At 37.0% G+C, this 16,373-nt stretch overlaps 1 protein-coding gene across 2 annotated transcripts in view; it reads left to right on the forward strand.

Moving 5' to 3' along the window:
* The window catches only part of LOC128505519 (eosinophil peroxidase-like), a 137,101-nt gene extending 130,287 nt beyond the window's left edge, over nucleotides 1-6,814 (forward strand). Inside the window, exons 8-15 of one of the 2 annotated variants that reach the window (XM_053475998.1) lie at nucleotides 30-393; nucleotides 923-1,083; nucleotides 2,230-2,488; nucleotides 3,011-3,181; nucleotides 4,026-4,263; nucleotides 4,369-4,574; nucleotides 4,973-5,010; nucleotides 5,951-6,814. In XM_053475998.1, coding sequence (XP_053331973.1) covers nucleotides 30-393; nucleotides 923-1,083; nucleotides 2,230-2,488; nucleotides 3,011-3,181; nucleotides 4,026-4,263; nucleotides 4,369-4,574; nucleotides 4,973-5,010; nucleotides 5,951-5,959 — 1,446 coding nt within the window. In that variant the 3' untranslated portion in view covers nucleotides 5,960-6,814. The remainder of the gene's footprint in view (nucleotides 1-29; nucleotides 394-922; nucleotides 1,084-2,229; nucleotides 2,489-3,010; nucleotides 3,182-4,025; nucleotides 4,264-4,368; nucleotides 4,575-4,972; nucleotides 5,011-5,950) is intronic. The other variant, XM_053475997.1, reaches the window with a different exon arrangement.
* Nucleotides 6,815-16,373: the final 9,559 nt, after the last annotated feature.

Consider the following 16,373-nt stretch of genomic DNA (forward strand, 5'->3'; position numbering starts at 1 on the left):
CTATTCATTTATTTTCCAAAATTTCACAGATTCCTAGAGATGACCCGCGCTTGCCCTCTAACCCCAAAAGCTGCCTCCCTGTATTTCGTTCTGCACCCGCCTGCGGCTCTGGAAACGGTGCATACATGTTTGGAGGTGTCCCGCGGGTGAGGGAGCAGATCAACACCCTGACATCATTCCTAGATGCTGGCCAGCTGTATGGCTCTGAGGATGGGCTCGCTCAAGAACTCCGTGACCTGACCAACGACGGGGGCCTCATGCGTGTCAATGACAGATTTCGGGACAATGGACGTGAGCTGCTGCCCTTCACCAAGGTGGACAGCAAAATGTGCGCCACACGCAATCGCATTCTCAACACCACGGGCCAGGAGGAAGTGCCGTGTTTTATTGCAGGTGGGTTCATTAATTGATTTTTGTATTTTTTGGTTCCTAATTGAATGATGGCCAATTGCCAGCTATTTTGTCAATGACAGCTACCAGACAGTAAGGTCAAAGGTTTTCACGTGCTTCCTGCAAGGCCCACCACTTCCATCCTCTTTCACCTGCTTGATTCCTTGCGATCTTATGTCTGGCAAATGCTCCTAGATGGCTATTTAAATTTGCCCCTAGGTTGGATTAAGTGTATGAATGTGTGTGTTCATGGCCACCTGTGATAAAATGTCATTCTATTGAGAGTGCATTCTTCTGCCATGCATCCATTGTTCCTGGAATATCCTTTAGATCCAGTTCAATTCTAGTTGTTATTTTCGCATATATTAACAGGAAACATTGTAAGTGAAATAGTCTTGGACTATTTGCTCCAGAAAGAACAACATAGTTTACATTGTTTACAAAAAAAATTAAAGAAAACAAAACAAAAACCAAGTTTCAAATAAATGGTTTTTTTAAAGTACTTTTATTCAAGAACCGCTGTTGTTTGCAGGTGATGAGCGTGTTGATGAGAACATCGCTCTGACTTCACTGCACACACTCTTCCTGCGGGAACACAACCGGATCGCACGTGCTCTGCGGCGCCTGAACCCGCACTGGACCAGTGAACAGCTTTATCAGGAAACTCGCAAAATTGTTGGAGCTTTCCATCAGGTACCACAAACACACAAACACACACACACACACACACACACACACACTAGGATTAACTGCTGTTGATAAATGTTTTAAGTTGACTATTCTGGATTTTGTGGAAATGCTTGTTTTTTTTTCTGGGACTGAATGGTATAATGAGAGAGGCTGGGTTGAATTTCTTTTCTGGTCCAGATTGTAGAGATTCAGCCTGTTAGTGACGATTGAGATTCTTAGCTGAAGTAAAACTTTTGAATGGTACAGTATAAACATTTTAAAGGAGGCCATATGACGGTGAATGATGATCCCAGCCATGGTGTCTCGGAGGTGTCACTGCAGTCGTTCCCGTGAACATTCAGCGAGTGGAACGCCTTATTCTTAAAAATAAATGAATAATTTGTTAGTAACTTGCAGAAAAGACGATCTGTGTGTGAAAAATGTACATACAATCATTTACCAGCAAAGCTTGCACATTACAGAAACTCGGCTGGGAGGTATTGCCACGTCCTTCGTATAGTCCTTACCTCACCATTTTCACATGTCTGGGTCATTAAAGGATGTCCTGGGAGGCCAGGACGTAAAGCAGGCAGTCCGATCATGGATTAGGAGTACTAAGAAAACTTCCTACCTTGATGGTATCCAGAAACGCATTAGTGTTGAAGGAGATTTTATATAGAGAAATAAAGCAAGTTTTTATTTTATAACTTTGTTCTGTTCAAAATCAAAAGTCCCAGGTTTGATTTCAACAGTTCTCATAAAAATCAGTTCTAATCATGCAACCAAGATCTGTTTGAAGATAACATGATTTTTTTTCTGCAGCCAGAATTGAGACAGCCATCTTGGGCCACTAGGGTTGTTTTTGTACCCAAAAACATGATTTGATGCCAAAAATTAAATGTGGAATTGTTTGAAAAGTTAGAATACTATATAACTGTATGTTTTCAATTTTGTGGAAACAGTATGTGAACCTTACATATGGATGTGATCATATACTTGGGTCAGGTGTTTATAGACTTGGCCATTTAGATTATTTTCTAGATCTATGATTTTATGAAGTTGTTCTACTCAACAAGATTTGAGCTGATTTAGCTTTTTGACTACATTTGAGATGCTTATAGTCCTGCCTGTGCCTTTACTCAACGTAAATATACATGCTTTGTCTCGCAGATCATAGTGTTCAGGGATTACCTGCCACACATCGTGGGAACAGATGCCATGAGAAAGCAGCTTGGCAAGTATCCTGGCTACAACCCCAACGTTGACCCGACTATCTCGAATGTCTTTGCTACCGCTGCTTACCGCTTCGCCCACGCCACTATCCAGCCCCTTATCTTCCGTCTGGATGAAAACTTTCAAGATAATAGACGTTTCCCCAGCGTTCCGCTTCACACGGCCTTCTTTACACCATGGAGGATTGTGTTTGAAGGTTAGTTAATTCTAATAACCAACTTACCTATTTTACATCAGCTGTTCTGCATAATGGTATTACTTTCGACAGCAGCACTGAGCACTTTGTGAAAAGGTAAAAATAAAATATGTTGTCCAAAAGGTAAAAGTTGTGAGAACACTATTGCTAGGCAACCATCCAGGACAGATGTTAATGTATTTTATAACAAATGGTGTCATTTTCTAAGATAAGAAGAGACAAAACCAGAACAAAGCCAAAGGATAAAAACATAGCTCCAATCTCCAATCCACAGTATAAGCAAGGACCAAACCAGGAGCTTTGTTCTACCAACTGTATTGATGCAAGCAGACAGCTTCCACTGATCTGTATTGATGTACTGATGTTTGCTTTATAGAACCTACTGTACACCGTCCCAGATGTCCTGCAGTTAATCATATTGGAAAATTCTTACTTCTGTATCTAATAGCATTTATGATAAAACCTCACCTAAAAGTCTTATTTGACCCCCCCTTCCCCTCACCCCCCCCCCCCCCCTCCCAGGTGGAATTGATCCTCAGATCCGGGGGCTGATTAGTCGGCCAGCTAAGCTGAACAAGCAGGATGGGATCCTGGTGAACGCAATTAGAGAAAGACTGTTTGCCTTTACCAGCAAAATCGCTCAGGACCTGGGTTCCCTCAACCTGCAGAGGGGCAGAGAGCACGGCCTACCAAGTAAGCACACACACACACACACACACACACACATGGATATGCTTACATGCTTAATGTCAAAAAGACAGACAGGTAAAACGAGTGGATCACATTTTAAATAAATAATGGATAAATAAGCAAACAAACAAATAAATACATTTATAAATAAATAAATAAAAAAATAAATAAAGAGGCCATGCCAGCCCTGGGCCGTTAAAGACAATGAGCTAAAATAATGAACAAGGTAATAATATCGTGTATAGACATACTGTAGGAAAATGTGCTGTCAGAATACTTGTTTCCCTTAACACTTCTTTTTAAATGTACACTACTGTTCAAAAGTTTTCTGCCACCCCTTTTTCTTCATATTTAATTAAATGAAACTGAATTAAAGAAATGGAAACAAACATTTTATGCAAATTACCTAAAGATACAGTTTTAAAAAATCGTCTGTTTATGTAACAACCTGAGCAGCAACCTTATTTCTAATTTCTCACAAAAAACATTCATCTGAAACAGCTCAGGTACAGAAATTGAGCAGAAAATGAGGGCTAAAATGTCCTTCAGGGAACCTGGAGAACTATTTCTCAAGACAGCATAAAAAATCACGAGAAAGGAAGATAAATATGAGGATCTTTTTATATTTATCAATAGTTATGCATCCAAAGTTAAGAGACGTTATACAAAAGATGGACATACTGTGTACACGAGACATATATTACATGACAGTCATAACAAATAGGGTCCTAAAACTGTCTGAATACTTATATCCCAGCATTTTGGATTACATTTTTAACTTTACAGAACAGCATATTCTGAAACATATTTTCCTATTTTGCCTATTATATTTTCTTCTGCCCATCAGGCTACAACGCTTGGCGCAGATTTTGCGGCCTGTCCACACCCAGGAATGTCAATGAACTGACAAGAGTGCTGAATAACACAGCTCTTGCACGTAAACTCCTCCAGCTTTACGGCTCTCCCGAAAACATCGACCTTTGGGCTGGAGGCATTGCTGAACCGTTTGTCGCCGGAGGCCGAGTCGGGCCGGTGTTCTCCTGTATCATTGCCACCCAGTTCCAGAAGATCCGCCAAGGGGACAGGTAATAAGCTTTCAACAAAAAAAGAGAAAACATCTACAAAAAAAGGTAAATCACAGGTATTGAATATTAGTAAGTGCATTAAGCTTTTGAAATTTGTGCACTTAGGCTCTGGTGGGAGAACAATGGTGTTTTCACCCCAGCACAGAGAGCCTCCCTGTCCAGAGTGTCTCTGTCTGGCATCGTCTGTGACAACACAGGCATTTCTAGAGTTCCTATGAACGCTTTCCTCTTTAGCCCCAACCAAGCAAACTTCATCAACTGCAGAAGTATCCAGGGGGTTGACCTCAGTCCTTGGAAGGAAACAGTCACTGGTAAGTGAGATCAACAGCAAAACCAACAAGTCTTCTGGTCTTTAAAAGTAAAAGTAGAGAAATTTGTGGTAGGATGTAGAATATAATAAATCTACTCAAGGAAAGTATAGATAAATAAAATATGTGGTTAAGTACAGTAAAAGTAAATTTTCTTAGTTACCTTCCATATCCGCTGGGAATCACAAGCTTATATGATTCTTGACGGATGACAAGTCACCATGACATATTGTTTATGTCGAATACACACTGAATAGCTATGAAGATACCAATATCACTAAAATATGTGACATCTTTTTAGGCTTAGTTTATGAGTGGGGCTAAACCATGCTGTGCATTTACATTATTGTGTGTGGTGTGTGTGTGTGCTGTTGGCCTAACTTTGGTGTTTGCCCTTCTAGAGGACAGAAGCAGTGAAAATTCATCTGAAGAAAATGAGGTCAGTAAAGTGTTTATCAACTCTTACACACTCAACCAATCAAGAAGTAGCAAACACTTGGACTGAACAGTGGGCTGTTGGGATTTCAATGATTTATTTATGAATCATTTTGTCTCTTGGAAGTAAATTAAGGCGACTAGACTTGAGTTATAATCTTAAAGATGCTTATGAGAAGGCATACTTGCCCAGAACTACAGTGGTTCGAAAAGCATTCAGATCTCTTTTGTTTTTGTACATTCTATGGTGTTATGGATTTTATTAAAACTGGATTAGCTGGCTTTTTACCGTAAATATAGGAACAAAAACAGAAATGTTTTTTCTAATATTTGGTTCGGTCCAAAACGTCACATACAGTATATGTTTACCACATACTTTTTTTTCTTACTTATGACTTCTGTTCAGCTATTGTACCATATAAGCCTGGTTGATAGAGTACAGTATCTTGGAGATGGTTGTTTTACCTGACAGATTTTGTGAACTCTTTGAGCCCTACTTGCCAAACTAAGGACCTTCTACCACAAATTTAGATCTATTTCCAGCTCAAGAAAAAGTCCTGGTGGTTCGATACGTCTTCCACTTGACAATGATTCAATTCAATTCAATTTCATTTGTATATTACTTTTAACAATTGAAATTGTCGCAAAGCAGCTTTACACAATCAAAAGAATTATTTCATCATCCAGTGATGAATTTCATTGTGCTCTTTGGAACATTTAAAGCCTAATAAATGATTTAATACCCATAACCAGATCTACAGTATGTCTTGATGCTTCTGTAAACTATGTGTTGACAGAAAAAGAAACAGTTGAATGTTATGTAGTCACTGGTCTAAAAATTTTTAAATATGGCCTCAAAAAACTAAACTTTTCTTTAAATTCATGTTCTCATTCTCATGTTTTTCCCTTCTACCCCTTTCCTCTGATTTTTCTTCCACTCTCAGATCCAGTAAGGAGAAGCCTCAGTTGCCCATGTTGAACCCCTCGTCCCCTTTAGATCCCCTAGTTCCCCTACGAACCCCTGTTCCTTTGGTATCCTGGATGTAGACATCCTTGCCATCTTTATCCCTGCCTTCATTAATGCAACATCTCTACAAATATCTGAACTTTTAAGATGGACGAGTTCACCTGCAGCATCCCTGGCATCTAAGAGTTTCTGATTTCTTCTTTCTGACGTCTGCAATGTGTGCACAATGATCATGCAGCACACCACCACATTATTTCATGAAAGCCAAACCACAGTGAGGCTCCACATGATGGAGCAGGGTGAGACAATGTGTCTAGAGGCCAGTTTATGCATTGATCTGTTTATCTGATGGTTAATTATTGACCTGCTTGTTCTTCAAAGGTTCCCATTTGACATTCAAGTTCTGTTACAGTACATAGCAAACCATTGTCTTAGATCACCGCTGTAGAATTTTCTATCAAAATTTCTTTGTATCAAATGTTATGAATAACAGCAATAATGGAAAAACATCCAAGATTGATTCACATTGAAGGATTGCTTTTCACATGTGCATACACTGTTCACAAATAAGTCTCCTACATTCTATACTCCCCAGTGCACAAAAATGGCTCTGTTGATGAAACATTTTAATATAGGTCACTTTACTGCTGCATATGATCTGCATTTAGTATGTCAGTTTTTATTGCTATAGATTCTTGTGCATGTTTTTACACATCATATATTTTTTATTATGTATACAGTACATACACACATTCTATTTGGCTTCCTTTTTATGTTTGGTAAATCTTGTGTTACAATCATTTTTCGTTTGTTTTAGTTTTTTTGTTAGAAACCAGTTAAATAAAATGCTGTTCCTCATCTGTACAACTTTTGCCTCATTTGATCTTGTTTTGAAATGTAATATTTATCTATCTGGCATCCTTTATACACATTTTATTTCCAAAGAATATAATTATTAAAAGCAATAGTTAAGCTATAAAAATGTATTCTTAATAAAATCACATGAATAATAATCAACCTTTTCTAAGATCCCGCGCTTTATTATTTCTTTAACCGACTGTACACTTTTAACGTACAGTCATGAGTAAAAATTAGTTCAGACCTCTGAAAAGCAGAAGTTTTGGCAGTTTGCTGGTCTGAATCATTAATGTGCGTGTTAACAAAATGGCAAGAGGGAAATACAGGGACATACAGTAAGCAATGGACTTATAAAAACAATTGGTCAAATACAAGAAATTGTTGCTGTACATCAACATAACACTTCATACTGTAACCCACTGTCGGTGGAGGGGTTGATGATTTGGGCTTGTTTCTGCAGACACAGGACCCAGGCACCTTGCAGTCATTAAATCATGAACTCCTCTATATACCAGAGTATTAGATGCAAATTTTAAGCTGTAAATCTGTCCCACAGCTAAAGTTGGGTCATGCAGCAGGACCATGATTCAAAGCACACCAGTAACTCTACATAACGGCTGTAAAATAAAAGAATCAAGGTTTTGGAATGGCCTAATCAAATCCAGTCCTCAACCCAACTGAAATGCGGATCTTCAGAGAGCTATAAGTGACTGTCCCAAAACTTTGGTGAACTAAGGCAATGTTGTAAAGAAGAATGGAGCAAAATTCCTCCATAATGATGTGAGAGACTGACAAGATTAAACAGAAAATTCTTACGTCAAGTTTTTCCTGCTTAGCGTGAGTAAAATACACTGTTAAAAATGTTCCTGTTAAATAACAGCAGATTACTGGCAGTACAGTACTTCTACTGTTAAATTACTTTACAGTTTGTTACTGTAAACATAAAAACAGTACATTTCTGTATTTACTATTTACAGTGGAATACTGGCAGCACAGACACCAGCAATCTACTGTAATTTTATAGTATACATCTAGTATTTATTTTACAGCAATTTTCTGTAAAAATTGAACTTTTATTTTCTTTGTTTATTAAACAAAGATATAATTGATAAAATAACTTGAGGTTTTAAATAAAAATAAATTACAATATAAATCTTATTATATTAAAATAAAGTATTGCTCTGTAAATATTTATATACAATAAACATGTTACGGAACAGGGATGTGGGCTTAATATGAGGCATATGCTGAGAATGAGTCTTGAATAGGAAAACCAAAACAAACAGACAGCAAACAAAACTCGACCTTAAACTATCCTGACCAAGCAGCCTCAGGAACAGACCTTAACACAGAGCTAACTATAACAAATCTAGGCATGACAGAATTAAACATGGAGTTAACACAACACTAGGAACTATACAGGACTAAGAATTATGCCAGACAAGGAGCTAAACATTATGCGGAACTAAGCACAAGAGCTTACATGGCTAAAGGATAAACATCAACTGAACATAAATGCTAAACTAAACAAGACTAGGACTTACACCAGGAGCTAAACGACAGAAACGATACATGACATTGAACTGAATATAACATAGAACTAAACAGGAAACGGGCCTAAACAGGTTAGTCGACTTCCGTACACAGGCTAGAGGATAAAACTGGCTAGTGGATTAAACAGGCAAGGAAAGAACACTGGCTAGGAGATAAACATAACCAAGGTTTAACCAAAACACAAGAAACCTAAAACAGGAAATACACAAGTGAAAAACAGTAACAGAAAAGGAGCTAAACAAACCAGGAGTCAAGGGGGAAATGGCATGACGCAGAGACATGGAGGATTTATAAAGGAATTGCAACGCGGTCATTCAACAAGACTATTTATTACCAACATAATTAGTCCCTTCTGATTATCTGCCTCGGTTCAGGTGAGCGCTCCAATCACCTGACCGATGTGCACATTGAGAAATTAAGTTCAAAAGAAAACAAAGGAAATACAAAATGGCGTCTCTGTGCCTGGCGCCCTCTGCTGGCGTATCGTGACAACATGTCAGAAAGGACATAAAACAAAAACTTTTCTTAAAAGGTAGAGTCAAACAATTACCCAAGGAACGAGTCACATAATTTTTTTTTAATTAAACGAGTAAAAACAATAGCCATAAATAATTCTTAAATTGCATATCAGACGCATGATCATAGCATTTTTTTTGGCTGCTCAAACCAAAGCAACACATACAAATTAGTTAAAACATTAATAACACAATAACACAAGCATTTTAAATTGTAAAAAATGTTTAGTAATAATAACAATACAAGTAATAAAAAACAGTACACTACAAGTAACATTTTGGTACAGTAAAACCCCGGATTGCAAGTAACGTGGTTTGCGAGCGTTCTGTAAGACGAGCAAAGATCTTTAATAAATTTTGGCTTGAAAAACGAGCAAGTCTTGGTTTAGGAGTACCGAGAATCATGTATCACTATTTGCACACTATTTTTTTTTAATTATTGCTGCTATCTCAGAAATGTCAACGTTAACTGTTTACTGTTTATTCTTCCACTACCTCAACTCATACCTCATCACTTAACGCACATACATAACGACAGGCTGAGGGGCTGAAAGTAAGAGTCTTACTTTCTAACTCTTACTTTAGCTTCACACACATACACAAACACACACACACACACACACACACAGCGCCTGCGCATATAAATGGAAACACTTATCTGTTGGGATTTATTTTTACTTTTTTTTAAAGGAAAAGTGCAGGTTACTTTATATTTCTTATTAATTATTTTTATGTTTTTATTTTTTGGGGGGCTGTGGAACGAATAATTTGAGTTTTAATTATTGTTTATGGGAAAATGTGACTTTGAATGTGATAATATGAATTATGCTCATAATCCAAGGTTCCACTGTATTCACTTTCTACAGGTCCTGTGAGGGGACACATGCACAGTACCTGTAAACACTTCTTGGCTTATTCTTCCTCTCCAGGATTATTCCAGAGTACTACTGCAAAAAAGCAGTAAGCAGTAATTTAGAAAAAATTCTCTAGAATTGTCAAGCAATGATAACAACTCAGATAGTAAGGTGATATTCACACAGCATTGTCTAACAAAAACAGGTCTTAACCCTATCCTAACATTAACAAAGTTTGCTTAACAACTTTATTTTAAGGTTTAGCCCAAAGAGAAATCAAATATAATTAAAAATCATAAATTATTTAATTAACTCTATAGTACCTGATTAGCAGAAATAATAGTATATAACTATATGGGTATAAATAACTATATGGATCGTAAATAACTTTTAACATGCAATATTTGATCAATTCAAAGAAAAGTTACATTCAAGGCCATGATAACTTCTGGGATTTTTGGATGACAACGCTGTTGTAATTAGCAGTTTTTTATACCACCTGTACAAATCTTTGCAACTACACATCAAATCATATACTAAGTAAATTAAATCCGTATTTTATAACCAAAAACATGCTCCCTCACATTTTAAACATAAGCCAACAAAATTATCTCCGTTAATAATGATGGTTAACACTTAACATATAACAATGAACACTATCTAACTTCAAAAGTCTATTTAAAACAATGTAATAAGGCTTGGCGAGAGCAAAATCCATGAAAATAAATGCTCGAGTTACTCACATGTCAGCACTGAAGTAAGTTCTAAAGACATGTTCACAAACTCGACAGCTTGCTAAGCATAAACTTCATGCATTGTTTCTGGTAGTACAACCTTTATGAATAAAATACTGTTAAGAGAATAAAGAAAAAGCTTTAAAATACTGTTCAGTTTGTTTGTGCAGATGCCAATAATCGTGAAGACGAAGGACTTCCTCGTGCGTCCTCTTCAGAATAAAAGCTATATAAATAAGTAATGGCATTTGGAGCAAGTTCACATATACTTGACTGAACATTATCTTTTGAATTGCTGCTTCTAAAAGTTATGTTTAAGATAATAACACAAAACAAATTACTTTGATAGAACAGTAATAAGATTTGATCAGCTTTGCACTTATACACTACAATCAGTTTTCAAAAAAAATGCTAAGATGTAGCGTTATTTAAAAATTAGCAAATAGGACTAGACCAAAATGCATTGCACAATACAGAAGATAACCATATTAAATAAATGCAGAAAACTACTGTTAATACATATAGAATACATTTGTTTTCTACAGCATATTGTCAAATTCTGGCTGTTTTTAACAGCAATTTTTTACAGTGAACATATAGAATTAAAAGAGGCTGAACTAATTTTTCACATGACTGTAGGTCTTAGGCTTTTCTCCAAAGTGTGTTTGTAAATGCTCCAGAAAAAATACTCACATAATACATTTATGCATTTATTACTGCTTTGATGTGAACACTCCTTGAGATACTGTAGGTCATCTTACATGCAGAAACATGCCAGGTACAATTCGTAATAGCAGTAAGTAGTTGCCATTACAGCTAAAGTTATCTAGCGCTTCTTAAAAGAATCAAGACCTCAATGCAGGAATGTAAACAGAAAGAAAAAAAACACAACAAAGTGTACACTACAAACTATACCAAGATGGTAGTGATTTAAGCAATCTACATATTTTGGCATTGGCATATAATTCTGCTTGTTTTTAGGCTTTTTTTTTTCCTAAAAAAGCAAAATTATAAAATATGTCTACAAATAATTCAATTCAATTTTATTTATATAAGCGCTTTTAACAATGGTCATTGTCTCAAAGCAGCTTCACAAAAATGAAAGAATTTTTGAGAAAAGAAAATATTTGGAAGTGTGTATGTGTGAGAAAAATGTGTCTAGATAATAATGAGATGAATGAATGATGCATGAAATGTCTCTGATGAGCAAGCCAAGGGTGACGGCGATGGTGGCAAGGAAAAACTCCCTGAGATGGCAATAGGAAGAAACCTTGAGAGCAACCAGACTCAACAGGGAACCCATCCTCATCTGGGTGATAACAGGTAGAAATAACATCATGTGTGTTGTGCAGGTGAAAGTTCAATATAACAGAAGTTATTTAAATAAACATAAAGTCCAGTTCAGCACAGGGAGTCAGTAGGTGCAGAGGGCAGATGGGGTCTGGATCACTGGGAGCACAGGAGCAGGATGTGTAGCTCCAACCATCATAAAGCAGAATCCAGCTGGAGCTGGTCCTTCTCTGGATGCCTTAGAAACCTTGCAGGGTTGGCCTTTGTCTACTGAAGCTGGCACAATCTCCCGATGCCTCGGGATGGGTAGAAAAATACAAAACAGATGGAGAGAATTAGCGTAGTTGCCATTTAGGAAAGATTTACTGAAGTATGAGGTTATGGGATGAGTTACAGTATGTGTATGCCAGATTAAAGAGATGCGCCTTGAGTCTACTTTTGAATTGGGAAACTGTGTCTGCTCCCCGAACACTGTCTGGAAGGCTATTCCAAAGCTTTGAAGCTAAATATGAAAAAGCACTACCCCCTTTTGTAGATTTTAAAATTCTGGAAATTACAAGAAGTCCAGAGTTTTGTGATCTTAAGGAGCGTGGTGGATTATAGCGTATCAGAAGACTGGTTAGGTATGTGGGAGCTAAACCATTTAAAGCCTTGTATGTACGTAATACTATTTTGTAATTAATTCTAAACTGAACAGGTATCCAGTGCAGGGATGATAATATTGGGGTTATATGATTATATTTTCTGGATCTGGTGAGAACCCTGGCGGCTGCATTTTGGACTAACTGTAGCTTGTTTATTAAGGATGCAGGACAACCACCTAGTAATGCGTTACAATAGTCCAGTCTGGAGGTCATGAATGCATGAACTAGCTTTTCTGCATCAGATACGGATAGGATACTCCTAAGTTTGGCAATATTTCTAAGCTAATAAGCTAATCTTGAAGTGAGTAGTGGCACTATTATATTAAGGGATAATAAACTGGACTTGATTCAATATTTTTACTTACTAAACTATTAATATTGGACTTCGGGTGCATTTTTTAAATCAATTAATACAAAAAGCAAACACAATGGAACTTTATCAAAGTGTAGTTAGAAAATCTTTTTAAAGTAAATATTTATTTCAATGAACCTGTTCTTTGTGAACAAGAAAGTCACAATGCTTAGACAATGGACTCTTTAAGGATTTCCTGATCAGGTACAGATTTTAAAGACAGTGTTTAAAAATGGACAGAGCTACACTTTGTCTGTACAGCATCTAAGATTTAAAGAACCGATTTTACTGATTGTATTATAATTTGCGGACTGACATGCAGATTAGGCTAATTAGCATTTCCAAATTTCCTGTAGAGTGTGTGTGTGTGTGTGTGTGTGTGTGTGTGTGTGTGTGTGTGCGTGCTTGTGCCAGAAATGCTCCAGGGCTCCTACGACCCTGTGAGTGAATGAGTGAGTGAGTGAGTGAGTGAGTGAGTGAGTGAGTGAGTGAGCGAGAGAGTTTTACACCACTGTACAACACACACAAGAAAACAGACGTTACCATGGGAAACACTGCACAGGCAGAACTGGTCAGGTAGCAAAGTATGGGGAATTACTTTACTGTACTTCCTGACTTTCCTGTTTGTCTAGGCTACAGCAATCATACACATCACAATGCAGAAAGAATCTTTTGGAATGTTATATAGATCCCCTGAAGGTAACTCCTGTCACGTCCTCACATACTGCAACCATGGTAGCCAGGTAGAAACAGTTGATCAAACACTTTAAACATTTCCCTCCACTGGTGAAGTTCGGATTCACCTGAGAGCAATTCATCAATTTAGGACTGTTACTGTTCAGAACGAGTTTAATAGAAATGTTTTTTTTTTTTAAATGTCGGTCAATTCAACACAGAAGCAGGATGATACATTTTGATTAACATGACATAAGCAACTGGTGAAGTAGGAAACAACAGTGGACAAAAATTTAGGAAGTTTGTTTAAGACACGGAAAATTGCTTTTGTAATGTGAAAAATGACTAGAATTTCAGTTCTGATTTGGGAAATGAACCACAGCCACTGAAGCAAAAACTGCAAACTGCGAGTGTTGTGACTGTTTTGCAATCTAAAAAAAATCATTTTAAAAAAGCTTTTCATTATAATTGGATTTCACATAATTATTACATTTCTTCAACTTATTATGTTTTCTTTCTGTACACACAAACTTGGAGAGGAAAACCTTGCAAAATGACTTAGAACTTTTTACATATTAACCTAAACCAAAATGTTTTTTATTAATGATTTCTTGATCAATAGACATGATAAGTCAGTTTAAATGTGGTGTATTAAATTCCAAACCTGCTAGTCATTGCCAGTCTGCCCTTAAGGAAGTTGTTTAAGTTTAAAAAGTGGGGAATACCAGATGATGTGTCCGCCACGCCTCAATATGCTTAACGACCGGAGAGAGATGTACACACACGTACACACAGGTTCATACACGTATACACATGTACACGCACGTGAACGCACATGCACGCACATGTTTTCTCTAGTTTTAATATGCTTGACGGCCGGAGAATGATGTACACACACATACACACATGTACACGCACATGAATGCACATGTTTTTTCTAGTTTATTCACAGGAGAAAGGGTTTTTATGTCCTAGGTCATTTGCTGAGGGATTGCTAAGCACATAGGTGTCATGTCCATCTGTTACTACTGTATCTGTTACTACATAGCCATGTGCATGTTCTATGGAAAACCTGGGGAACCAATGGAGAAGAAAACAAACTATAGGAAGCATTTCCATTTAAGGAAAAGTAAGAGATGTCTTGAAAATTTTACACTGTCTAGCTGAAATGTAAGAGGACAAAATCCTAATAGCTGTCACCTTAAACTCTAACAGAATTTACAAAAATCTATTAGATATACTTTTTACAGCTATAACAGTTTTCACTCTTATTGGAAGGCTGCCCACAATACTTTGGAGTGTTTTTGAGGGAATTTATGTCCATTCATTCCGTAAAGCATTTATGAGGTCAGACACAGATGTTGGACAAGCCGGTTTGACTCGCAATCTCCGATCCAGTTCCTCCCAAATGTGCTCAAAGAGGTTGAGGTCAAGGCTCTGTGATCGGGCTAGTCAAATTCTTTCACAACGAATTCATCAAACCATGTCTTTATAGTCCTTGCTTTGTGCACTGGAGCACAGTCATGTTGGAATAAAAATAGCAATTATTTGTTACTAGGCTAAGGCAGATTATTCCATATAACCGTAAGAGGGATGAAATATAAATAAGCATGTTAAGTAAATGAACAAGTTACAATGAGAAAATTAGTAAATCTAGAATGCCAAAATTAGGCGGTTACGTTAACTCATTCAATATAATTATGGCCATATTAAGGTCAATTACCTTAATTACCTAAGAGAAGGTGGCTATTCATGCTTCCACTTAATTACTTCCTTATATATTAACAGAACTAAAACTTCTTTACAGCATGACAAAAAGTTCCTGAAAATTTTATGGAACCTTCTTTTAAACACGATGAAAAGTTATTTAAAACAATATGTTTATAAACTTTGTGAAAATATGGCAAAGAAAGAAAAATATGAAAAGAAATGCTTTGGAGAAAAAAGATCGTACTGAGCCCCAAATATTTATACAGTACAGTATATGTATTTACTGTATATAATATTTAATAACACATAGTAAGTCTTACCATGCATAAAAATCATGTCTGCATGCTATAAGGCTAACCCTATGGTTTCCTGAGTAACAGCAAATTACCAATTGAATATCATTACTTGTACTGTAGCTCCACTGAATACACATGCGAGTGATACGGAAATCACACACAAGCACCGGGCTGTGTGTTCTGCAGTGATTATTATTTTTAACCACAGTCGTAGCTACTAATTTTGGTCTCCAAATTTCCTTCTTTTATCTTTGCTCTACAGATACAAGGCTTATGTAGCTAAGAAACAGCTGACGTTTGTTTCAACCTAAATCTTGAGTTTCAAAATTAGTTGACTTCATAAGACAGTGTATATATTGGTAGCTGTGCAAATGGTGCTATTGTGACCAAGTGCATTACCACTAGGGTTATGTACCAAAACCTGGTGCCAATGTTGCACCGCTACCCACGTAACTGTTATGTATTAAACGGAATAAGAGCACAGATTTTGGTGCATCAGTTCGGAGTCAGAAAGCTTTAATAATATAAGTCCAACTATTTGCAGTAACACGGGCGTGCATGTTGTTTTTACACTCCGACTCCCAACTCGGGAAATGAGACCATCTTTAATTAGTACCCAGAGGAAACAAACCAAGCACAGGGACCCCTAGGCGGAAATCGAACCTGAAGGTGCAAGGCGACAGTGCTAACCACTAAGTCACCGTGTCACCACAAGTGTAACTGTAGTGTAATAATAGTTTTTCCATTCAGAGTTCATCATTGATTTGTTTTTGTTCTGACTTTGTTATCTATATTTGAAAAAACGAATTGTGTGCTGGCTGTATAATTACACATCTAGCCTATACAGTCCAATATCTGAAAGCCGGCAGTGCTTGTGTTTGAAGATGCTGGTGAGGGATAAGATATAAAATATATAAA

The sequence above is a fragment of the Clarias gariepinus genome, chromosome 17 (assembly GCF_024256425.1).
Source record: "Clarias gariepinus isolate MV-2021 ecotype Netherlands chromosome 17, CGAR_prim_01v2, whole genome shotgun sequence".
Taxonomy (NCBI): domain Eukaryota; kingdom Metazoa; phylum Chordata; class Actinopteri; order Siluriformes; family Clariidae; genus Clarias; species Clarias gariepinus.